Source organism: Leuresthes tenuis, unplaced genomic scaffold, assembly GCF_036924035.1.
Source record: "Leuresthes tenuis unplaced genomic scaffold, fLeuTen1.0.hap1 SCAF_10, whole genome shotgun sequence".
In the NCBI taxonomy this organism is placed as follows: Eukaryota; Metazoa; Chordata; class Actinopteri; order Atheriniformes; family Atherinopsidae; genus Leuresthes; species Leuresthes tenuis.
The window spans coordinates 36,624,988-36,652,133 of record NW_027325364.1 but is presented as its reverse complement, the minus strand read 5'-3'; the positions used below and the strand labels follow the sequence as shown (position 1 = coordinate 36,652,133).

General features: G+C 39.9%; 1 protein-coding gene across 2 annotated transcripts in view; it reads left to right on the top strand.

Annotated features, from left to right (window-relative positions):
- Positions 1–27,146, top strand: part of cdk14 (cyclin dependent kinase 14) — a 228,156-nt gene that overhangs the window by 145,011 nt on the left and 55,999 nt on the right. For both annotated transcript variants that reach the window (XM_072395031.1, XM_072395032.1), the window contains 3 exons: positions 1,866–1,959; positions 13,491–13,554; positions 18,762–18,810. In XM_072395031.1, coding sequence (XP_072251132.1) covers positions 1,866–1,959; positions 13,491–13,554; positions 18,762–18,810 — 207 coding nt within the window. The remainder of the gene's footprint in view (positions 1–1,865; positions 1,960–13,490; positions 13,555–18,761; positions 18,811–27,146) is intronic.

Genomic DNA, 27,146 nt, shown 5'->3' with positions numbered 1-27,146 from the left:
GTGACTGACTGGAAGCCAGTGTAAAGATTTTAAAACTGGTGTGATGTGTTCAGATCTCTTAGTCCTGGTTAAAACTCTAGCAGCAGCGTTTTGGATGAGCTACAGATGTTTAATGCTCTTTTTGGGAAGTCCAGTTAAAAGACCATCACAGTAATGGAGTCTATTGGAGATGAATGCATGGATGAGTTTCTCCTGGTCTTTTTGGGATAAAACCTTTAATTCTGATGTTTCTGAGTTGGTAAAAAGCTGCCTTGGTGACAGCTTTGATGTGGCTGCTGAAAGTCAGATCTGAGTCTATCAACACTCCAAGGTTATGAACTTGGTCAGTGATTGTAAGGGTCCGAGTCTCAAGGTATTTACCAATGCTGACCCTCTTCTCTTTGCTTCCAAACAGAATGATCTCAGTTTTGTCTTCATTTAATTGTAGAAAATTCTCTTACATCCAGGTGTTTATTTCCTCCAGAGACTGACACAGTACATCTGCTGGGCTGCAGTCATCTGGTGACAGAGACACAGTTGTGTATCGTCTGCATAACTGTAATAATTGATATTAAAGTTCTGTAACATCTGACCCAAAGGGAGCATATACAAGTTAAACAGAAGAGGTCCAAGAATTGACCCCTGGGGGACTCCACAAGTCATGGCCACTCATTCATAGCTTTATAGCTTCCAATTTTAACAAAATAACTCCGGCCTTCTAAATAGGACCTGAACCAGTTAAGGACCGCTCCAGAAAGTCCAACCCAGTTTTCCAACCTGTGCAACAAGATTCTGTGATCTATAGTATCAAATGTAGCGCTGAGATCCAACAGAACAGGACTGAAACATATCCAGAATCAGTATTCAACCTAATGTTGTTTAACACTTTGACCAGTTTCAGTGCTGTGATGACATCGGAAGCCTGATTGAAAGTTATCGAGACTTCCACTTTCATTCATAAAGTCATTGAGCTGGTTAAATACAACTTTCTCAATAATCTTGGATATAAAAGAGAGAGACACGTCTGTAGTTGCTCATCACAGAGGCGCCTAGAGTTCTCTTCTTTAGGAGTAGCTTAATGGCAGCTGTCTTTAGTGACTTGGCAAAAATGCCTGAAGCCAGTGAGCTGTTAAGTATTTGTAGGAGATCACTTTCCACTGAGGTAAAAGCAGTGTTTAAAAAGTCAAATGGTATTATGTCAACAGTGCAAGTTGTTGATTTCAGATGCCAAACTGTTTCCTCCAGGATTTTGAAATCAACAATATTAAATTCTGACATAACGTCAGAGTTATTTCTAGGTTTTAGACATAGATTAGTTTTCTTGTTGGTCTGTTTCAAACTGTATCAAGCTTCAGAGAAAATGAACGAAAGAGTGGTGTTAGCCTGGAAATGAAAACTATATTCTTTGAGCTGACCTTTTGTCCACACACTCATTATCTACCTCAGCAGCAGAAATACTGGATGCTGAGGTTAAAGCTGAGACTTGGAGATGAAGCAGTGTCTTCCTATTATTGGAAGGAATGTAGACGTTTGAAGGGATGAAATCCAGGTTCTTTTTTTTCTTTCTTGGCATATGTGCACTGAGCATCTGACAGGAAATTAATAAATAATAAATGAGAACTAACTAAACACACAGAAACACCTTGTTCTTTCTCCATCTATGTAAGATTCCACTTGATGTCCCTACAATTTCCTTCCTACATTTAGCGTACCAGATGTGTAGATGAAAATAAATCTCCTCACACTGACTTTTATAGAATCAGAATTGAGATGTGCACAAAGTACAAACATTTTATGATTAATTTTCAACTGTAGATTTTGTATGACCAGGACAAATAAAGCAAACTACAAGATCTGTAAACACTTAAACTGATTCTCTCTTTTAGGGGAGTGGGCTGCATTTTTATTGAGATGATCCAAGGAGTGGCTGCCTTTCCTGGAATGAAGGACATCCAGGACCAGCTCGAGAGGATATTTCTGGTGAGTCCTTGATGTGGCACATATGCAGTGATTCACAACATAAAAATTCACTCCTGGGTCAGTTCTTACCTTCATAGGTACCATAAAGCCATGATTTCCATAATTATCTGTTGCCTTGGATCTGGCACATTTTGTAGTTTAAGAATCTTTTGAGGTGAGAAAATATATCTCAAAATATGTGGTTGACTGAGCCTATTTGAAAATGTATTTTGATACTTTTAAAGTTTTGGAGCAAGACCCCACCAGCGTGTCAGCTAACATCCACAGCAGGTATCGAGGTGACAACACTTCACAATAATTTACACCTCAGAGAGTAACATATTACCTGAGGAAAACATTATATAAATTCGAACCAGCTGTTATGTGCTGCTAAGCATGAAATAGGATCTGTCAGGTAGCAAGTAGGCAGAAAAATGGAAATATATGTTTTGTTCCAGAGCAAACTGCTGAGGGCAGAGTTAAAATACTTTTACTTATATTTCAATGTTTATTGGATTGCTGTATCTGTGAATAAATTGTTTACTTATGCTGATTCTCTATACTTTACTGCGATACTATAGTATAAATTTACTATACTTTTGAGACTGGATAATATTTACACACGTGGACAAATTTGTTGGTACCCCTCTGTTAATAAACGAAAAACCCACAATGGTCACTGAAATAACTTGAAACTGACAAAATTAAAAATAAATAAAAATTTACTGAAAATCAACCAATGAAAATCAGACACTGCTTTTGAATTGTAATTCAACAGAATTAAAAAAAAATTAATGAAATAGGACTGGACAAAAAATGATGGTGCCCTGAACTTAATATTTTGTACCAAAACCTTTTGAGGCAATCAAACAATTTCTGTAACTGTCAATGAGACTTCCGCACCTGTCAACAGGTATTTTGGCCCACTCCTCATGAGCAAACTGCTCCAGTTTTGAAGGGTGCCTTTTCTCGACAGCATGTTTCAGCTCCTTCCACAGATGTTCAATAGGATTTAGATCAAAGCTCATAGAAGGCCAATGTTTTGCTCTTACCCATTCTTGGGTGTTTTTAGGGTTAGTGTGTTTTGGGTCATTATCCTGTTGGAAGACCCATGACCTGAGACTGAGAACAAGCTTTCTGACACTAGGCAGTACATTTCTCTCCAGAATGCCTTGATAGTCTTGATATTTCATTGTACCCTGCACAGATTCAAGACACCCTGTGCTAGATGTAGCAAAGCAGCCCCAGAACATAACCAAGCCTCATCCCTATTTCACAGCAGGGACAGCGGGCCTCATGCAAGAACTGTTTGTACGAACTTGTCAGAAACAGGCAGGACACAGGACACACTTGCAGGATAGTGTCAGTACCAGAGGGATTCAAGACACAGATGCAGGGTCGTGGTTTTAAGATGGTTTATTTAAATAAACAAACACAAGATCACAGCACTGCAGGGCGCTCTCCCGGCAGTGCAAAGAAACTGTCTATAAAACTCCTAAGCGCTCTCCTCCGTATCTATGGTGGAGGAGGAGCGCGGCTATGAAAATGAACAAACATAAAATCTCTCCAACTGGGAGGAAAACCAAAAGCTATGAACACTTTAACAAAACGAAGTCACGCTCTCAAAATGAGGCGGATTAAAACATAGGCACCTATCTATGACAGGTAACAACGAAAAATCACTCCTTCAAAACGGAGGAAAAACAAAGTTATGAAACTTACCGTAACAATAAATAACTAAGGCTATGGAAGTGAAATAAATTACAAAGCAAGACAGCACTGCAGGAGAGTCGCTCGCTGCAGGCTCGTGGAATCTGTGGCAACAAGACAAGACAATGAGACAATATACTGGCACAAGGCAAGGGAAACGCAGACTATTTGAACATGAGGGACCAAGAGGAACAGGTGGAAACACTTGGGAATCAGGGAAGACAATGAGACGCATGACACGGGAGGAAGGGCAAGTCACCTGAAACGAGAGGACAAAATTAGTGATTTTTCAAAATAAAACAGGAAATGACAAGACAAGACATGGAACGGAAAATAAACCGTGACAGATAGGTTTCAAAGTAAGATAGTTTATTATAAATAAATGTCTTAACAGGTCTCCCTTCAGTGGAACAAATACGTTGAAACACTCTATGACACTGAACACTATAATTAAAGTAGAGACAGATGTCTGTATAAAACTATCAAAAATAACATCAACTCCACTCAGGGAGGAAAATGAAAAATCTTGTAAAATTGAATACTTAATTTTACACTCTCTTCTAAAAAGGCAACAAAGAAAACCCTCTGTCAAAAGGAGGAACTGTAGGAGAATTGTAAACTTTAATTCTATTATCAAAATAACTCTCCCTAAATGGAGGTACTGCAAAAACGATTACAAGATAAACTCTCCGAAAGGAGGAAACCAAAATCAGGCTATGGAAATTTATCCAAGGGAACTACAGATACTGAAAAATATTAGCAAAGCAAAACACTGAAGGAGTAACGCTCGACTTCAGGACTGAATATCTGAAACGAGAGGGGAAGTTCGTATACAAAATAAAACCGGAAGTGACAAGACAATGTGCAAAAACAAAAAGTAACCATGGAACATGACAGAACAGATTTGTTCTTAAGTCGTGCGTACGAGTTATTCAAGAGAATTTCACATTCACCGATGTTTTCATATTTCAAGTTTTCTTTCAGGAATGAACAGAATTTACGAGTGATCCAGAGTCGTAGGAGTTTCGTAAAATAGTGACGCTGTTATTTGAATCAAGTTTGCTTGATGGAAGGCATGCTGCGTTTTGCACAATATTGCCATGAACGAGGGTCTCCCACTACCTGAACCAGCCCAGGCAGACCTGAAGGTGTGGTGCCAGAAGACCCCATGGATCTCCCCATCAAAGTGCCATAATGATGAGGCAACAACTGATTGCATGACTTCGAGCGCAGTCATCAAGCGCTTGCCCATGGCAAGACATGGCAAGACATTAAAAAAAAAAAGATTTTAAGCCATTTTCATATCTAACCATTTCTTCTTTATTTCGGTGACATCGTACAGGTGACATGGAATTAACAGCACTCGTAATTGCTTTCTTCTCTTTAGCAGGTCCTGCAATTCCACTGCTGACACTGCTAAAAATGACCGATTTTCCTTTTTGAATCTCTGAAAGCAGAACTTCATTCTCGAAGCCCGTAAAGTTGTTCTTTTTTTCACCTTGATGCCATTATCATGACTCAACACTCAACACTTCCTCGCACAGGAGAGAGGAAGCGTAGCCTTATATGGTATTATTTTGGGCATAGAGTATGCAAATTTATTGTCCTCGTGCACGTGTACAAAAATACGCACGGTTGGCATCCATCATTTGGCAGATCGTTTACACACTTTTTCTGAAGTTTCCAAATGACATTCTCCCAGAAGCTTTGTGGCTTGTCAATATGTATTGTACTTTTGGACTGAAATGCTTATTAGTTCTAGTCAAATTTAAGTCACTTCTATATGTGATAGTTTTAGTCGACAAAAACTCAAAATTACACAGCTCAGTTTTAGTCAGTTTTAGTCAAAAAAAGAAAAAAGAAGTATAGTCTTTTTACAAATTAATTTAGGTCAATAAGTGTTGGATATTGCTGTTGGGCAGTGTCACACATAAGTTGTGAAAATAGCAGATCTATAAATTCAACACATTGTAACACATTGTGAGCTTGCAGATTGGCTACTTTAACCAATAATTACAATAATAAAGGAATGGTTGTAGACATATAAGGTTTCCACCCAACGGCAAATACTTTCTGATCTAAGGATTGTGCATTACACACAGATAAAGTGGTAAGAGTGTAATCAATGTTCATTACTTCAAAACAAGCCAAGAACAAAAACATTCTACTTCGGCAATTGTGGCTTTATTTCTCAGAATTTGCTAAAGTAAAATGAACATGCCCCAAATATGAGTGATGGATGAGGAACAGATATGCTCAACTTGGCCTTGTCTGCCAGATGCATATTTTTTTTAAAAACAGAATGAATTGACGTTAGCATAACAAAGCTAATTTTAGCCTGAAGTTAGCAGCCCATTTGCTCCAGGAGTATGTGGAAAACTTATTAATTTATAAGCTTACTATGAAATTTATCATGAGCCGTTTGTCAGGTAACATTGTATGTATACAATATGTTAACAGCACTTGTAACTTAGCTTCGAAAAAATATCCTTGTCCCGAGCTTTCAGGTGCCACTTAAGGTTGGTCATATATTTTCCGCCTACTTTGTGCCCACATTTGCCACCTTCTCCAGTCACAATACACTCTGTTTTATAATATGCTGGGTTATATTTGAAATACACCCATTAACCCGAATTTGTTTAATGCTGCGAATAAATATTTCCAATTCACTCAATCCAATGCAAATCAAATCTAGAGAGACTATTGTGGTTTCCAGGTTGTTGATGGTAGAATAGTCTGAGATTAATTAGCCTGCGAGTGTTAGCGGATGAGTGTCTACCCTTTATAAAATCTGTCTGGTCAGGATGTATTATAAGTGGAGTTATTTTTTCCATTCTTTTGGCGACGGCTTTACAAATTATTTTGAGGTCTGCATTTATTAGAGATATTGGGCGGTAGCTGGATGGAAGTTTGGGGTCTTTTCCTGGTTTCTGTAGCAGGATAATGTTAGCAGAGTTCATGTGTGGGGATAATCTGCCATTCTGCTTAACTTGTAATACCATTTTGTGAAATGCAGGTGCCAAAACAGTCCAAAATTCTTTGTAGAACTCTGCTGGAAAACCATCTGGTCCCGGGGCTTTGTTACTAGGCATATGTTGAAGGGCTTCATGGAGTTCTCCTATAGAAAGAGGTGAATCCAGAGCCATTGCCTGTTCGGTTTGTAATTTTGGAAGGTTGATATTACTAAGAAACTGATCTATGTTACTGTCTGATGGATCATTTTGTGATGAATATAAGGTTTTATAGAAGTCCCTAAAAGCATTGTTGATTACATCGGGGTCATGGGAGACATTTCCTTTTGAGTCTCTAACAGAAGTGATTGTTGTTTTCTCTTTGTTTCTCTTTAGTTGGTTAGCTAGGAACCTTCCAGATTTATTGCCGTGCTCAAAGTTCTCCAAGCGAAGTCTTTGTATCAGAAACTGTTAATAATTTAGTTTAATTCAAGTTTAGCTTTTCTTAGTTCATTCAGTGTGTGTTCCTCTTTGGAGGTACTGTAGACAACTTCTAATGATTTAATCCTGAGTTCTAAATCTGATATCCTTGAACTTTCCCTCTTTTTCTTATTTGATGAAAAAGAGATTATTTTGCCTCTCATAACTGCTTTTCCGGCTTCCCAAAGAATACAAGCTGACATTCCTGGCAGGTCATTATTTTCTAAATATACCATTCCATTTTGAAATAATGAATAAAATCAGGGTCTTTTAGTAATGATGTATTAAATCTACAATTCCTAGCTGGTGGTGTAACTCTGTTATTCTTCAGTGTGATAGAAACTGGAGCGTGATCACTGATAGTGATGGGGTGGATTTTGGTGTCTTAAATATCCCTCATCAAGGAACTGCTAACTAAGAAATAATCTATTCCTGAATATGAGTGGTGTACCGGTGAGAAGAAGGTGTATTCTCTAAGAGTGGGGTGGTGGGAGCGCCAAGCATCACAAAGACCAAAATCTTTCATATACTGTTTAACAATATTCGTGGACTGCCAGTTCCGCTGACTTCCTGAAGTACTGAGTCTGTCTACTCCTGAGTCTACTACCATGTTAAAGTCCCCTCCTATGATGAGTGTGTTATCTGAGTGATCAGAGAGTGAAGTGAAAAAGGAGTGAAAAAATGAGGGGTCATCCACATTTGGACCATATATATTTGCAATGCATAAATTCATATTTTGAATAGATAAATTAACTATTAGAAAATCTACCTTCTGGATCTATAACTGTGTTGTTTACGGTGAAATTTACTCTTCTATTTATCAGAATGGCTACACCTCTTTGTCTGGAGTTGTAACAGGCTGAGTACACATGAGGAAACTGTGCTGTGGTGAGAACATCAGCTACAGTCTTTGATAAATTAATCTCCTGTAATAAAACAATGTCCGCCTGTAAATCCTTTAATTTATTGGAGATTTTTAATCTCTTCTCCCTGGTCCCAGCTCCATGCACATTCCATGAAATAAACCTCAGCGTGGACATGGTCAGACTAACGCAGTGAGTGCTAGATGCTTGCTAAAAGCATCCCGTGCGTGTGTGTGTGTGGATATGCTTCCATGAACATGCCATTGTTTGTGTTTCTGTTTGTCACTATGGACTTGCTACAATATGTACTTGCGCTGTCAATGCTGTGTGGTATTTGATTATGTGCTCTGCTCAAAACTCTGGGGAAGAAATTCCACAAATGAAACATGACAAGGCACGCCTGTGAAATGAAAACCATTTCAGGTGACACCATGAAGCTCATTGAGAGAAGGCCAAAGGTTTGCAGCACTGTCAACAAAGCAAAAGGTGGCTACTTTGAGGAATCTAGTTATTTCACACTTTTTTGTTGACAACATAATTCCATTTGTATTCATTCATAGTTTTGATGCCTTCAGTGAGAATCTACAATTGAAGTAGTCATGAAAATAAAGAAAAAACATTAAAGGTGTGTATATATTGTATCTCTCTCTCTCTCTCTCTCTCTATATATATATATATATATATTCAATTCAATTTTATTTATATAGCGCCAGATTACAACAATTGTCATCTCAAGGCACTTAAGTAATATAGTCCAATTCAAGCCAATTGGAATTCAATTCATTGTAATCATAATCAAATTAATTCATATAGAGCCAATTCAAAAATTAATATTCTAGCTAAGGAAACCAACAGATTGCACCGAAACTTGTCTTCAGTCCAATCTCCCGTCCTGAGCCTGAGGGACTGTGGAAAGGAACGACTCCCTTTAACAGGAAGAAACCTCTGGCAGAACCAGGAAGAAACCTCTGGCAGAACCAGAACCAGGAAGAAACCTCTGGCAGAACCAGGAAGAAACCTCTGGCAGAACCAGACTCAGGCAGGGTGGCCATACACCTCGACCAGCTGGGGTTTGAGAAGACAGAAAAGAGGGAAAAGAGGGGGGAAAAACACCATAACGCCATTCAAAGGATACCTGTTGGAACAGGGAAACACAAGTTAATAACCACAATAATGTCACATGTAAGCGGGTGTCATTACCGCTGATGTGAATAACTATTTTACCGTATTTACGCTTATCCTTAGCCAGCAGTTTTAAATAGGATTCTATGTCACCCGCTCTGGCCCTTGGGATACATTTGACTATGGTCGGTGGTGTCGCTAATGCCACGTTTCTGACTATAGAGCTGCCAATTACCAGGGTTTTGTCCTCAGCGGGTGTGTTGCTCAGTGGGAAAAATCTAATTGAAACGTGGACAGGTTGATGGTGAACCATGGGCTTGACTTTAGGACTATGACTCCTCTTCCTGACAGTCACCCAGCCACTCTTAAGTCCCGGCTGCTCTTGATCTGCTAGAGGACGAATAATAGAGCTAACTAGGCTAGTTGGCTCCGCACCAACTAAAGGGGCCTGGCTGATTGGGTGGTTTTCAACAGTGCAGAGCCGACCTTCCAATTCAGATAACCTCGCCTCCAAAACTACAAAAAGACTACAGTTGTTACATGTACCATTATCACTAAAGGAGGGAGTAGCTAAACATCTGACACACGGAGCAGGTGAAAGCAGGAGATGGAGGAAGAGAACTTGTAGCCATGCTAAGCTAGAGAACCCGACACACCGCTAAAAAGTGAAAAAGAGTGAGCGTTAGAATATAACAAGAATGCGATAGAGTTAAGATGTGAAGCCATCTTACTCTTAAGATTACACATCTTAAGAGTAAGATGTGTAAATTATAGGGAGAAATAAGGTGATTATTAGTAGTTCAAGAGCAGCAAGAAATGTCACAGTGCACACACAAAGCAAGAGGAAGTGATGCAATACATCTTACCGCAAAGCAAAGCCGCAAAGTCTATTTGTATGAGTGTGTGGGGGTGTGTACGTGTGTGTGTGTGTATGTATGAGAGTAAGGACAGGGGTTAAGAGTTTAGGAGTTTGACAGCCCTGGGCACATAGGTAGCCTTTCTCCTCTGTGTCCTGCAGGCAGGGCAGTGAAGCCGGCGACCCGATGGAAGCCACTCAAATGATGAAAAGAGGGCCTGTGAAGGGTCCTGTATGATCCGGTTCGCTAACCTGCATGTTCATAAAACAAGTGTTCATAAACAGCAGACAGAGTCCTGAGGGGTAATCCGATCATTTTGGAACAAACAGTGGCAGTCCTCTGCAGGCGGTTCCTGTTCTAGAGGCTGGTAGAATAGAACCAGCAGGTGATGGAGAAGGTGATGATGCTCTAAATGAAGAGAATGATCTTACTTAATCCAAAGGAGTTGAGCTTCCTAAGGAGATACTGCCTCTGGTGACACTTTCTGAGGATCTCCTCCGTGTTGGCGGAGAATTTTAACAGACTCCTCCACAAGCTCAACAGGCTCTCCATGGGTAATGGGGGTGACTGCTGTGGCCAGCGCCCTCCGCTGGTTGTAAAATGTCACCACCATGTCCTTGATCTTGTTGATGTTCAGCTCCTGTCACACCAATCCACAAACTGGAGAGCCGATCCGTGTTGCTGTGAAGGACCTGACAGCAGAGACAGGAGGACTGTATCGTCAGCCTATTTCACCAGGTGGGAGATGGGCTGTGTAGATCTGCATTAATAGCTGTGTAGATCTGCATTAATAGCTGTGTAGATCTGCATTAATTGGTGTAGAGGATGAAGAACAGTGGGCAGAGGGCACAGCCCCGTGGAGAGCCAGTGGAGGTGTAGCGTAGGTCAGAGAAAGTGAAGTTGACAAGCACGCTCTGTGATCTGTGAGTGAGAAGGTCCAGTAACCACAGGATGAGCTGGACTTCCAGGTGAAAGCGGGAGGAGAGTTTGTTGGCCAGGATGTTGAAGGGTGTTGAATGCGGAAGAGAAATCCGCAAAAACAGGAGTCTGGCTGAGGGGTAGTTCCAAGTGTCTGTGTACAGTGTCCAGGATGAATATTTTGGCATCATCAACGCCTCTGCTCATGTGATACGCGAATTGGAGAGGATCAATCGGAGAATTTGTTTCTCGGATACCATGCTGTTTAACAATTCTCTCCTTAGCATCAGCTTTAATTTCATCTTTCATCCTTTTCACTGCCCTACATGGACTAACCTGGATCTCATACTTAAGATTCACATCCTGAAGAAGATGGCCTGGATCAAGAAAAGTTTTAAGATCCTGCAAAGCCCCGGCCTGACTTAGTTCATTGGGAGCTACTGGGCCAGCACCGGGAGCCAAAGACCGCAAGCCGCTACTGGCTGATACTGGGAGCTGCTGGCGCTGGGTGCTGCTGGTGGCTGTCATCAGGAGCTGCTGGGCTAGTGCCGGGAGTTGCTGCTGCCGCTGCTTATGGTTGCCATCTGGATCTGCCCCATGGTTGCAGTCATGGTGTTTTTTTCCTTGGCTCTTTGCCTCGCCATGGCATGGTATCTTGGCGGTTCTGTGGTCAGGAATCCAGAATCTCTATGCCCGCGGCTGACAATCAAAAGCGGTGTAACTTCCCCACTAAGACCTGAGCAAATTGATTGACTACTGCACGTAAATATTGCTCAATTTGATTAGTTCTTCTGTCCGTGTGAGTTGTTTATTTGCCGTTTCCCTAATGCGTTCTCTCTTATGAACCACATAGGTGCTATACGAGGAAATACTAATATTAATTCTTTTAAGGGTTTGACTGTATTGAGCATTAAGCGGAACTGTTTTGTTTTATGCGTCTTCTGCTGACTAGTATTCACCCAAATCCTGGTCCCCCAGTTACATGTAGCACGCCATCTGATTTTAAGAATATGTCTGGTTTGCATGTCATACATATAAATGCTTGCAGTCTGCTTTCTAACATGAAAATGAATATGCTGAAAATTTGGGTTGAGTCAACCGGTGCAGATGTAATTGTCATCTCTGAGACCTGGCTCTCAAAATCTGTTTTTGACAAAGATGTAGCAATTGAGGGTTTCAATATTTTCTGCTCTAATCGCCCTGATCGCCCTAAAAAAATCTATGTCAGATCCAGTCTTGCTTTCCAAATCTTTTGCTAAACAGTTTGATTTCTTAGCTTTAAGTATTGTCTTGTCTGGTGCGCAACCAACTATTGTTTGCTATAGGCCTCCTTTCACTAAAACAGAGACATTATCCTCTTTAATGCAGCTGTTATATCAACTGAAATTCAAGGAAATCGTTTTGGTAGGCGATTTTAATTGGGACTGGCTTTTACAAGCATCTGATCCTTTTAAGGCCCAGTGTTTGGCTCGTAACCTCACTCAATTTATTGAATGCCCAACTCATCTTAACCCAAAATGCCCAAGTAAATCATCCCTTATCAATCTTTTAATTACCAACATTCCAGATAATATTCTTCCACAGGAGTTTTTGCTAATGATCTGAGCGATCACTGTGTGATTGGTGCAGTTAGGGACACTAAAAGCCCTCGCACTAAGCCTTGTATTGTTCATTAAAGAAGTCTTAAGCACTATTGAAGCCAATGCAAGGAGGTTGGGCCTTGCGGCTGACTGGCTACTGTTTTGGCAAGTATGGAACAGCTGCACTACCGCTATTCGGGAAGCTAAACGTAGTATTACTACGTTTTATGTCGAGTTTACTTATCGCACAAGCATCAAACTAACTTAACATTGTTTTCATTGCTCTAAAAGCTTCAGACTGGGACTACTTAGTCTGCATTTATTATTTATTGTTTTAATTTTAATCTATTCTTGTATTTTATTCTTTTAATTTTGTTTTTATTTTTTCTGTACAACACTTTGGTCCACTGTGGTTGTTTTAAAGTGCTTTATGAATTAAACTGGATTGGATTGTATTGTATTTCTAGAGACAGTATTTTACACAGAGGTGCACAATTGCAACTTGGAAATGAACTACAGTGTGCTTTTATAAGAAAATGATCATTCAGAATCAGCAGGCACAGATTCTCTCCTTTGAACATGTAACTGTCATGCAGTTTGAAAGGTAAAAAAAATATTAAGAAAGAAATGCAGATTATTCTATGCACTGCTATTGCTCTGATTCACTGTTCTTATGTATAGCTTGTATGCTGACTTGACCACAACCTTTAAAAATGAGACAATCTTGAAGTGCAGCAACAGAAAGAGGAATTAACATTTCAGTAACATATGTACTGTTCAACAGCAGCAGGTCATTCTGCAGAATTTAAAAAGGAAGGCTCAACTGATCAGTCTGAGAGCGGTATTCAGTATTCATTATTAATAGTGAAATTATGAAAAAAACTTTGAATATCCCGGGTTCATACTGTCTGCAATAAAATAAAACTTCATTTTTAGTTAATGTAAAATCCACTTTATTCTTTTTCATTTTCTTTACGTCCCACGTTCATTGGCATGGGGTTATAATAATCAACCAGATTAACTTTTTCCTTTGCTCATTTTTTTCCTCTCTATTCTTGTCGTCTTTGTCAGGTCCTTGGAACTCCAACTGAGGATACGTGGCCTGGTGTTAACTCCTTGCCTCATTTCAAACCAGGTAGGACAGTTCATGCCATTATAATGTTACACACTCCTACTGTATGAATGCTGTAAACCCTCATTAACTTACCTCTAACATGGACTAGTTTTGTAACCTCTCTAACCACTCTGTATGTATTATTGCAATACAACATACATATTTTTAATTGTGGGTGCATAGCTTCCTGTTCTTTGAAATTTTATCATATGAAATGTTAACATGAACTCAACAAAATGTTCATACTTTAGCATGAACCCCTTTTGATTAAACATATGGTATGCTAAATACTGTCATTGTTGACCATCAGTCATCAGTCTACATAACAGTGTGTTATGTTCTAACACATTAACCTAAATGACAAAGAATGACAGCAAGCTTTATGCTGAGTCTTTATACAGTGTTCAGTGTCAGCAGGCCTCAACATCAGTGCTGTCTCTGTCGCACACAGACAGATGAATGACTGCAGGTTCTCTGCTAACACTTCAGCATTTTTTAAGGGAAGCAGTGGAATCAACTGTGACCTGGCTGCTCTCTGTTCAATGACCCTTATCATCAAATGAACAAGCAGTACAATCTACCAAAAGCTTGCTATACCCCATTAATGCAGCATGAGTGGGGGTGGCAGCTCTGTCAGGATAGTCATCCCCTCAGGGAGCTCATTAGGGCTTTTTAGAGGGAACATGAATAGAGGGACTGCAGATTAGTGTCAGCTGGTGCAGAGAAGAGGAGCTGGCATAGAGGAAAGGGGACAGGCGAGGAAGGACATATAGAGGGTGTGGGGCAGAGAGGCATCACAGAGCTACACTATGTCACCCTGCCTTCCATCTCCAGTGGCCAATTATGTGACTCTCATGGTTATATCTATATACAACCCATACTAATGTAAGCTCGCAACCTGTGGCCATGATGACAGTTGGCTCTTGTTCGCCTCTCACACACTATGTGGAACAGCTGTGCAGCTGTCTCAGCCACACCCACACACACCAGCATGACGCTACCAGCACGTGTACGTTGGGAATTCCAGCAAGAAAACATTATCTTATGTCTTTGTATCTTATGTCTTTGTACTTCAATAGCAACCATAGAACTAACAGAAGAAACATACACTGCAATAGATGAGGATTATTTTGTGAGCATTTTTGTGGATTTTAAAAAAGCATTTGACACTATTGATCATACTATACTTCTTAAAAATATGAGAAAATACGGAATTAGAGGGGTTGCATATTAATGGGTCTCAAGCTATCTAGATAACAGAAAACAGTTTGTACAGATAAATTGTGTCAAATCTGGATTATTAAATATAATCTATGGTGTGCCCCAGGGGTCGGTCCTTGGGCCAAAATTGTTTATACTGTATATCAATGATATTGTTAATGTATCTAAGTTGTTAAATTGTATACTGTTTGCAGATGATACCACCATGTTCTACTCTGGCAAAAATAAAGAACAGGTGTTGAGTGTAGTTAAACAAGAATTTGAAAAAATAAAAAGTTGGCTTGATAGAAATAAATGATCACTAATCTTTGATAAAACACACGTTATGATATTTAGTAACAAATAAAAATGTATGAATGCTCCAATTATTTTAGATGGTGTAGAAATGAAAAGAGTTAGAGAAACTAAGTTTTTAGTCATATTAGTCATAACTTGAGTTGGAAAACACATCAACTATACAAAGAAGAAATAAATACATAAAACAAAAGAGTTGATAGATGATAAAGGATTGTACATTCTATATTGTTCTATGATTGCTCCACATCTGACCTTCTGTGTTGAAATATGGGGGAATGCATACATGTTAGTACAATTTCTTTGTGGCCACAACTTTAAAGTGACTCTTAGTCATTTTTGTCCAGTTTTACTAACTGTGATTCATGTGTCTAAACATCAAGACTGAAGAGTGAGAGTGAGTGAGTGACAACAATGTATTTTACATTTTAAAATTTTTCCTTCCTTTTTTTATTATCATCGAACCTTGATAATTAAGTAATACTCTATATTATCTCAAATGTAATACATATGTGATAAACTTTGAGTAACAATGTAATTAAATTAAACTACAAAAAGTATCTAAAGCACTTTTTGTAGAATATCTATTGAACAGTTATAGTTCCAGTGCTGTAGAACGACATCACAGCTGAGTGTAAATGTGGTTGAATTATCATTACTGTGTGATAATCTTTTCCTAAGTCCTACCATGTTTGCTAAACCCCACCACATTTTCCATTGAAGTAAGATAAAAAGCTTAATAAAATATGATAGGAGATCATTTGCCTTTACTATTTGACTGGACCCCAGGCCTTTGTCAGCAACACTCCAAGGCACTTCCACAACACTGCTGATTTCCAGAATGACCCCAGAGGGAGTGTAATAAGAAACAAAGTAAAAGCAAACCAAAAAACTTCTGAAAATAAACACAATTAATACATTACCCAACCAAAAAGGATCTTTAGTTTGTAGATTGATACATTAAAAAACAATTAAAAAAGCTGTAGTACTTAATTGGTGCCTGGGTGCATAAATAAGTTTGGAAATATGTTAGAATTAAGCACCTGTATAGTGAGGGGTTGCAGGCATCTCGCTCACACCCATCCATGATAATGCATTTCTATCCATCTATTTTCTATATTGATTTAATCCAATTAAGGGTCATGGTCATGTTATAAATAAACTATAAACCAAAAAGACCAAAGGGAATTTCTAATGGAGATGGCACATCTGAAGACACATATATATACTTTACTACTGGTCTTACTGGATCAAGAATATATCTGATTTGTCTTCTTGATATGTTGCTTAACATGTTTTAAAACTGTACTGCTCTACCTTAAATAACTATCATACATAATGCTTGTGATTGACTTTTTTAGATTTTGTCTCTTTTTTTAAACACAGGGAAAGAAAAAAAATTATTATAACAGACAATAAGAGGTAGAACAAAGAGAGCTTTGATATGAAATAAACTAGAGATATAGGTCTGCACGTAACCCAATGGTTACAGTGGTCAGCTTTCAGAAACACTTACATCTGATCCATCCCAGAGGCTGCAGTCAGCAGCAGATGGCAGTGTTGTGTCAGTGTGGAGTCTCCTCTGAACTGCCTGTTGTCTGCACCACTTGCTAAAAAAAATGAGAAAAGCACTGATTCATCACATTTTTCATTTTTTACTTCTGCAGCCATTCTTTGATACTCCTTATGTTATCTATTTCATCCCAACTCTTGGAATGTACCCCTTCTCTTAGACATGACACTGGCTTAGAATGGAGGCGCCACTTATTTTTTCACATTTTTGTGGTTATGGAAAGTTCCACAGCAACCTCTTCTTTCCCTGACATATTTCATTTTGGTCATGGTTGTATTCGTGCCTCAATGTAGCCTATTAATTTTATATTATAAGAGACAAACTTCAGATTGATGACTAATAGAAGACTATTACAAAACAAGGCTACTCTGCAGACAGGTTAGAATATGTAGCATTAGAAAAAAGATCTCACACACTGTATAATCGGTTAAAAAACTAACATTGTTTCTTCTCTTCCTTCCTGACATGGCTCTAAAAAATTTATTTTAGTAATTTTGAACTATAGATAATTTGTTTATTATGTGAATTAGATGTTTTAGTAATATAAAGAGACATTTTGGATGTGAGATATAGGAATTTACTGTTTTATAATATAAATGTAAACAAACTGTATTCAATTGCTAGTCCTGCCTTTGAAAAAGCAAATACTGTATTGCAGAGTTTTTTTCATGTTATAGCACATCTGTTATATCTATAGAGCAGGACTTACCTCCACCTCGTCTCTGTATCTATTTATGGGTTTTCTGAGTGGCTGACAGCCTCCACCCCTAGTGCTCAGGGAGGTCTGGCCAGAGCTGGCTCTGAACTGGGTGAGTAGGCACTGCTGGGTGGATGAAGGCTGATCCTGGAATATGGCTAGGATGTTGGCTAGCAGGATTAGGGCAGCAGTGTGGGAGGCCAGGCAGACTGACGAGCTTGGTGGTAGCTTGTCAGCTGGCAGCGCAGCCTGACTGTGTGCACACATGGCAGCTTTGGCTGAGGTTAAGAGGATGGCACTGAGCCTCTCCCTCAGCATGGCAAACATAACTGTGGAAAAATGAAGAGACTGCCTCACCAGAATCCTTTAAAGATATGACCATTTCTTGTGTTCTGGCTTAGCAGCATAAGTACATAGCTCAGACGGTATTACTTGAGAGCATATCTCATTTTATATCAGCCACTTCTCTTTTTGGCACATTAAAACACGGGTCGGCACTGCAGCAAACATTCCAATATGTCAAAGCACACTTTGGCTTTCTATGACACTAATTACTTGGTACTATTCTCAAATTTTGTATAAATTATGCATTTAGTTATTTTACTGCACAAAAATTTCGCTTTGCTAATATTGCGTTTACTTTCTCTGTAATATTTAATAGGGTTAAGGTTAATAATATTAATTTGTGAGGTTTGCTAAATTTTAATTTCCTTCATGATCAAACTATTGAAGTATTAACAGCAAGGCTAAAAGCATTATGTGTTTGATTGACCCAGTTTTTAATGGGAAATCACCTACTTCTCTTTCAAGTAAGTCATTCCATCACCAAGTTGTCCCACTGTTAGTTTGCATCTCAACAAATTAAAACTTGAGCAAATAAAAGAACAAATGGGCTTTTTAAGAAAATTAAGAAAAATAAAGAAATTTAAAAAGATACAAAAATATATGAATAATACATGAAATGTCTGCCTATGATAAAAGTCGGTTTTATGAACAATCCTGTGAAAAAGGCCATCCCTAATTTCTATAAACACTGATTTGACTATTTCCTTTGCTAAGTTGTCTGTTATGTGTAGATGCAACACCGGTTCAGCCCTTGAGTTAGGTGCCCTTTTCTGCTTGAATTCATAGGTCAGTGTTAAGTGGCATAACAAAGAAAAAAACACTCTAAAAAATGGTCAGGCACACAGACTAGGCTGAAAATTAGTAAAAAAGCACTTTTAAACACTTGCAATAGATTAGGACTGCTGGACAGAACTCTAAATATCTATAGTTTAGAGACACTGAGGCTCTTTCCCTACTGGGGAGATTGTTGAATTTCAAATGTAGGGCAGTACAGGTATGTAACTTTATAGTGACTATATAATAGCACATTAATTGGACAGCAGCTCTGAGTTGAGTGTTCTAATTTCTTTTTGGTGTGTGTGTGTGTTCTCATTACAGACCGCTTTACAGTGTACAGCGCCAAGAAGCTGAGACAAGCTTGGAATAAGTGAGTGAACTGTTTATCTCAGAGAGTTATGTTTGTGTCTGAGTGTGTGTAAAAATAGCGTAATGTCATGTTGTAGCTGATATCATTATTGCATTAATTTATTCCTTAAAAGTTGATTACAGTGGCAGTGAACACACTTGTACAATCTATTCATCCTTTACATACATCCTGGTTGCGGATAAGTAGCCGACATTCTTTCTGCATTGTTCACGTGTGTGGGACACCAAGCACATATGGCAGGAAAAGGGCATGGTGGCACAGTGTGGGCTGCTCTGAGATGTATACCACTGTCTGCTTCAGGCATAGATCTGCCGGGGAAACCACAAAGGCCAGAAAAGGCATGTTTTTCTTTTCTACAGGGAATTATAAAGAAGTGCCAGACAAGTGATCCATATAAATACAAATAAATATATAAGACAAAGTATAACTGCTGCAGTTAAGATTCATCCCCACTAATTATACATACATAACAGATAAGACTTGGGTGCCTCCTGTGGTTTACAATGAAATTATAGCAGTGTAATTTGTTTGTAATTGCATCAATTCAATGTCTACTGGACAACAATTCAGTTGAGTTAAAAATGCTGCTTCTCCTATTTAATTTAAGATGCTTGAGTGTGTGATGCTGTTGTTAATTTCTGTATTCACTTTACAATTGGCATTTTCCAATCAACCTACACTCAATAGCCAATACTGACAAAGTAAACACCTTGTTTTTGAAAAGAAGCCAAGTTTTAAATATTGATCTGTTTTAGAAAATAATGTCTGAATTGTGGAAAGACTGAGAACTATGTAACTGTACAATTTGAATTTTTAAGGATTCTCCATTACTTTTGTGTTCAGGAGTTTTTGAGGAGGTCAAAAATAGAAGTTTGTATTTAAGACGACCCCAACAGTAACCATGTTCTGATGAAAATACTACAGCGCACTTGTTTAACCGTTTAACTCAACCATCTATCTCTGCATTTGATACTAGCTTTTTAACTATGCTGTCCTCATCACAAATTTGCATCTGCAGTGGACACCAGGATTTACCAAAACAATTTGAGCTCCTCATTCAAATAGCCCAAGAATGATGAGATGACATAAAGAAGAATTGGGTTTGTTTTGCGAAGAGTCACACTGTGCAGGTACTCCGGGAGCACATACCGACTAGCATTAGCGACTGATGTACTTACTCATTGAAGCGGTTACACTTTGTAGATTGCCTTTGTGAAAAGCTATACCAGTATCGAGCTGAGGATCAACACTAACACCTGCCTCTGCAGTGACCATTTAACACCTGGTCGTCAATACAAACTCGGGATCTAGTGACAGCTGGGATTGACAGATGAACCACTTCTGCTGGCCTACAATGAATAAACTGTAATTCTCTCATCCTGCTGACATCTGGTGCTGCATTGTCTACAATGCCGATCCTCCAGAGAGTGTAAGTTGCCTTGTGTGACCTTGGATCTGCAGTGTGCATTCAACATGTTGTTCAGCTGTATTTGCTCTGTTAGTTCGGCTCATTTGTCATTCATTACCCTCAGCAGACATGTCCCCAGTGTCTCAGGTCAGAAATTACTGCTCAATCTTTTACAAATTTTAAACATAATTGCATATTAATATTAATATTCGCCGGCCTTATCGGCAGAAAGTCTTTATACCTCTCAATTTTGTTCGTCGTTCATAGAATTGTATGTAATTTTTTTAGTGATCTGCTTTTTCCTTACATTTCATTTTATTTTTTAATTTTTTTAATTTTTTTGACAATGTGCAATGCACCAATACTAGAGCAATGTAGACAAGAGAAGAACTGTTGGCACTGTCAAGGATTGGATGAAGAATTAAACATCCATTTCTGACCGAGCTAAAAAAGCTGAACCGTGGATGCAGAGCTGGAGCAAAACAAAAGGCAAAGAGGGACAACAGGAGGTGGAGGTACAAGCCTTTTCTGCCCTCTGTGATTATGGGAAACGCTAACTCGCTACCAAACAAGTGTGATGAGCTAGAGGTGCTTAAAAAGACACTACGTCGAGCTAAGGTGGAGTACAAGAAAAAGGTGGAGAGACAGCTGGTGAACAATAACACCAAGGAGGTGTGGAGGGGCATGAGGACCCTCACTGGATACAGACTGAAAAAGTCTGGAAGGTGATGATGACAGAGCCAATACTTTTAACCAATATTTCAACAGGTTTGATAGTGTGGCTTTTTCCACCTCTGCTGCTGCTCCCTCCACCCCCATCACTACAGCTGCTTCCTCTATCCTGCTTCCACTGCCCAGCTGTAGTTCCACCTCAATGGCAACTCGCATCGCCAAGCCTGCTCCTCCGCCTGCTTCCTCCACCAGGCCTCCTGAGCCCAGCTGCACATCCACCTCTGCAGCAGTTTCCACCACTAGACCTCCTGAGACCAGCAGCACCTCCACCTCTGAGGCAGCTTCCAGCACCAGAGATCCTGAGCACAACTGCTCCTCTACATCTGTGGCAGCTACCACATCCAGGCCTCCTGAGCCCAGCTGCATTTTCATATTTCTGGCTGCTCCCACCACCTGGCCTCCTCAGTTCAGCTGCACCTCCACCTTTGCAGTAACTCCCACCACTTACCCTCCTCTGTCCAGCTGCACCCCACCCCCCCATCTCTAAAATTGATAGCAACATCACTCCTGTCGTCATCCCTCCGCTACAACCTCATTGTCTACTATAGAGGAGGTTGGAGCTGAGCTCAGGAGACTTCAGTCAGATGGAGTCTGTCCAAGGCTTCTGAGGGACTGTGCAACTAGCAGTCCCTCTTCATAGGCTCTTCAATATGAGCCTTCTGATGGAAAAAGTGTTGGGGCCTCATGTACACTTTTTCACGTCAACGATCAGATGTATCAAGAGCGAAATGACCGTGGAAATATGCGGTGCCTCACGCAAATTTCAGGGCTGTCGTACGCACTTTTCTACAGCGGTTGTTTCTTTGGCGACACTTACAGGTGATGTTGGGAAACTGTTATAATGAATAAATTTAAACACAATTTGTCCTCAGAATGAGCGACGTGCACATCTGAGACACATGAACAATTATCACTGATAAACAATTAACACACCCATGTGTCTGCAATTACAGTTAGAGTGAATATAAAAGTATGCACAAAGTGTGGAAACTGTGGAAAACTTCTCTCATACCCAAATTAGAGCCACCGGTGGAGCTGAATGACTACAGACCAGTGGCTTTGGCATCTCATATCATAAAGACCTTGGAGAGACTCCTTGTTTGTCGCATTAGATTGCAGGTTGCTGAGGATCTTGACCCTCTCCAGTTTGCCTACCAGAAACACTTAGGAGTGGAAGACGCGATTCTGTACATGCTGCATCGGGCATATGCTTATCTGGATGTGCCTGGTTCATAGGTGAGAATCATGTTCTTTGACTTCTCCAGTGCCTTCAACACCATACAGCCTCCCATACTGAAAGACAAGCTTCTAGGTATGGGTGAAAATTATTAACTACATCAGAGGAACTTCAAGCATGCAGCACCGCCTGTTCCGCAAATTCGTGCTGGAATCTCAGGCTTCTCATGATGACCTGTTACTCCACAATGACATGCGCTAGCTTAGTAAGGGCAAAGCACTGGAGCGCTTCGTTGAACTCTGTGGCCAAGTAGCGGATTTTTTCCAACAAAGTAAGCCCAAAGCGGCATCTGACCATCTCTGCATCGTGCAAGACATGGGATATATGTGCAAGGTTGCGTTTTTAACAGACATTTTCTCCCATTTGAATACACTTAATCTGAAAATTGAAATTCAGGCCGCAGGCGACATGAAGGCTGCTCTCCGTGATACTGAAAGCCTGAGCGCATTTTGGGTATCTTACCCGGAGGTCTATGGCACATTGAAGACGCTGGCAATGTATGTGCTCACCATGTTCGTTTCAACCTACACTGAAAAAATAAGATTTACTTTAAAAATATATTGTATTGTATAAAGTATTTGCATGCAAATGATTTAAGTAAACTTTAATCCTGCAATATTAAGTAACACTCACTTCCCAGTATCAAGTAAATGTTACTTTCCATAAAACATTACAAGTGTGAAAATATTAAGTAACATTTACTTGATTACATCCAAGTTTTAAGGTATATTTATTTAAACAAGTTAAGTAAAGTGTACTTGCTTTTCATAGGCAGGAACATCGTTTTACCTAAAATCTTAAGTAAATCTTACATATCTGTAGAATTTGCATTACATTACACTACTAACTAAAAGTAGGTAGTCCATCCATTTTCTATACCGTCAATCTGTCGGGGGGCTGAGCCCATCCCAGCAATCATCGGGCGAAAGGCGGGGTACACCCTGGACAAGTCGCCAGTCCAAGGACAATTTAGAGTCACCAATTAACCTAACATGCACGGTGTGAGGAAGCCAGAGTACCTGGAAAGAACCCACGCATACACAGGGAGAACATGTAAACTCCACACAGAAAAGCCCCAGGTGGGGATCAAACCTGGAACCCTCTCGCTGTGAGGTGACAGTGCTAACCACCACACAACCGTGCAGCCAAAAATGAGGTAGTTTAGGTAGTTACCAGATTACCACATATCATTAAATATCTTGCATCACACTACATGCAGATATATTATATATTATTGCAAATTTAAAACAGAGCGGTAAAAATTTACCGGTCGTACGTGCTACACCTTGCTGAGCGTGATGCTGCTCTAACGTCCGGAGCAGTGTCACTTTATGTGCATGCGTTTCGAAACCCTACACTTTCAGAGTAAAGTTTATGTAAAATTTTTAGGTTTATGGACATACATCTATTAAACATTTAAATAATATGAGGAAACCAAAGTAAAACTTACTTTTCCCCTATAATTCATGTTACGTTAATAATAAAATGTTTAATTTTACTTAAGAAACTCTAGTTCTTACTGAATCTTAAAAATACAAGGTAGAAATTATGACAGTTACTCTAATAGAATTTATCGCACCAAAAACTCACTTTTTTCAGTGTACATCTGTGAGGCTGCGTTCTCCAAGATGAATTCGATTAAAACGCACGAGAGGAACCGACTGTCAACCCAGTCTTTGGAGGACTGGGAGGACTGGGACTGAAGTCTGACAGCGGCCAAGCCTGATGTGAAAAAGTTGGTGTCAGAGGGGAAATGTAACTTTAGCCATTGATTAAGTAGTGTGAGTAGTGGTCCATTTCAGCCTTGTGATTTGATTTCGCTATAGCCCACTTAACGTTTTATTTGATGTGCGAACATTATTTGTGACCTGTTTTGTTCTGGTTCCTGGCTATTTATTTACCATGCTATTTTAAGTTGTGCCAGATCGTTTTTCCTCCTTTTTTAGTCCTGAGGAGTCTGCTAGTTCCAAGCATGTTGTTGAGACTTTGAAATAAAAACCACATGTTAAGTAAGGGCATGAGGAAAAGTTATGTGTAGAAAAGAAATGTGTGAAACAATAAATACTAAACAGTGTAACAAGTCTGTCCTCATTTCGGAGTATAGCCTAAATAGAGTCATAAATGGTGGTGATTACTGATAAGAGACTCAGTTGTTGCTATTTTTAGTTGCTTTAATAGTGTGGAATAGGCCTACATATTTTCCCTTTGATCTTCACAATTTTGGAAACCAGTCGTAGGCCAGATCGAACAGGTTGGCGGTCCACCAGTTGATGATCACTGATATATACACTCTGTTCCTGCCCTGACAGCTGGCTCTATGTTCGTGCTCTCCGTCAGCCATTTCTCTGTCTGCTACCTTCTTGCAGCTGTAAAAATCCACACGACAGCTGCACTGCTGACTGATCAGGATTTACCCATTTTTCTTTGTCTTATCCAAACATATGGGTATAGTAATCACACATGGATATTTTTCTATTATATTGAATCATCTATTTTGGCTAAAAGAATCCATCTTTGGAAAATTACATTTAGTATAAACATATCTATGTCTTGGCATATATTATGTTAATAGAAACATAATCTAGTCACAATTCTTAATTGTATGTTTTAAAAATGTTCCTTCCTGTGCACTTCTACACTTTCATAAATAAGGAAGTTACTGCATGTCCCATGTTTATCCACTATTGTTACCAAGATACAGAACAGAATTTAGATGCAAACTTGAAAGTTTTTACCATTTGTCTCGACTTCAAGGTCTTTTTCACCATCTGACATGATAGAAATGTAGTAAAAATGTCATCTCCTGACACATCAAGTAGTGTTGTGTCGATTTCAGCCTGCACTACTGTTTGTGAGGTACAGAACGGCAACCATAAACTTTGCAGCAGATTTAGTCATGTGATTGTGATGTGTATGCCATATGGCAAAAGTATAGTATTAGTAAACATACATTATATTTACTAAAAGCAAAACTAGCACCAGAATGAAATTTTTGTGAGATCAAGCGTATACGTTTTTGGGGTGTTAATAGGATATTATAGGGTACTCTCAAGTGTCGCATCAAACTCGCTACTTTTAAAACACTCCCCGTATGTAAAGACCTGGGTCTCTACATGTGAACCCAAAGGTGGGTAACATTTTTGTGTACAAGAAGTCTTAAAATAAAGACTTCTTGTACACAAAAATAGTATTAAAATAAAGGTTTTAAACAACTCACTTATCGCTGTCGAAGTTTCTACTCTCCGTCATCTTTGTAGTCCAAAACAGTTGATCGCCGAATGAATGGACTGCAATGGAGGAAATCCCATGAAGTTGTTATTGCAATGAAACGCATGACAGCTCAGCCTTTCATGGCATTAGCTATTCAAATAATTGTTTTGTTGTTAGTGAAAAACAATATTATCCTTGTATTTGACAATTGAGCCTCATATAAGAAACAATACTAAAAGCTGGAAAAGTCCATTCATTCGACTGTTTTGGACTACAAAGATGGCGGAGAGAGTAGTTCAGCGGACACTACATGCAATAATTTTTTTACACCACGATACTATTGCATCAATCCGTTGATTACTTTGTCTCTATTTTCCCATGTCACTGGGTGCACTGGGGCTACCTAACGTATTCTGCAGCTCATCAGTCCATCAGAAGTTGTGTTACACTTGTTTGATATATCTTGTGGAGTTTGAAGAGAAAGAGACGACGTTTTGGTAAGTCTCTATTATCTATTCATCTCCTTACTCCACTTAAAAGAAAACTATTAAACTGACATCAACTGACAGAACATACATTTCGTTTTCATGACAACAACCGTTGTCATGGAGACCAGAAATAGAATGTTATTTGTGTGTGCGTTCTAAGTCATCAGTGTCGCCACACAGCTCCCCCCAGAACACACATAATAACATCCCAAGTTGCAACATGCATAAACCAGCAGAAAAACAAAAAACAACAAAACAGTGTACATTGCAAAACCTCAAGTATACCTGTTAGGCAATCTAACTTCCCTACCCCTACGACTGCAGGGGAGAACGGTGTGCATCATGGTGGATAAATACATATTTGGCCGACATAAGGTCCTTGGGAATGTATCATTGTGGAAGGCGGTGGTGCGCCGCCACAGGTGAGAAAACTCTGGCCTCGCTCTGTAACCCAGACCTCCTTGTGAAACTAGGGCCCAAACCCGGAACACTAGAAAGGAACTACCCTGGGACCCTCAAAGACTGACCTAGAACCAACTGAGTAGAGGAAGAGTGCAGGTCCTCCTTAGGAGGGGAGCGCAGGCCTAACAAAACCCATGGCAACCTGTCCACCAAGCTACTGTCAACTAAAGATGCACGGAGAGCAGCCTTTAAAGTACGATGAAACCGCTCGCACAGCCCGTTGGCTTGTGGGTTGTATGCAGTGGTTGTATGCAGTGACCCCCAAGCTTCCAGCTACCATGTTCCACAACTCAGAGGTAAACTGTGAGCCCCTATCAGATGTCAGGTCCAAAGGAACCCCGAACCGCGACACCCAGGAGTAGATGAAAGCCCGGGCAGCCTCTGATGACGTTGTGGATGACAGGGGAACTGCCTCGGGCCACCGCGTGGTCCTGTCCACCATGGTCAGGAGGTGAGTAAAACCTCGGGAAGGGTGAAAAGGGCCGACTAGATCGACATGAACATGTTCAAAACGTCTCTCAGGAATCAGAAAGGGCCCTAAAGGAGCTTTAACGTGACGTTGCACGTTGGCATGCTATGCACGTAGAAGCCCAAGTTTTAACGTCCTTCCTGAGGCCGGTCTACACAAACTTGGCACCCACCAACTTAACTGAAGCCGGGCGCAGCTTGTCCATTGAAACGTCACAAAGGAGTGTCGCACCACCATTCTGAAAAGTGACATTTTCCAACCGCAAACTAGACTCGGCTGTGCGCAATGCCTGCACCTCCGAGTCCGTCAGCTGGTCCGCAGCCATCGCAG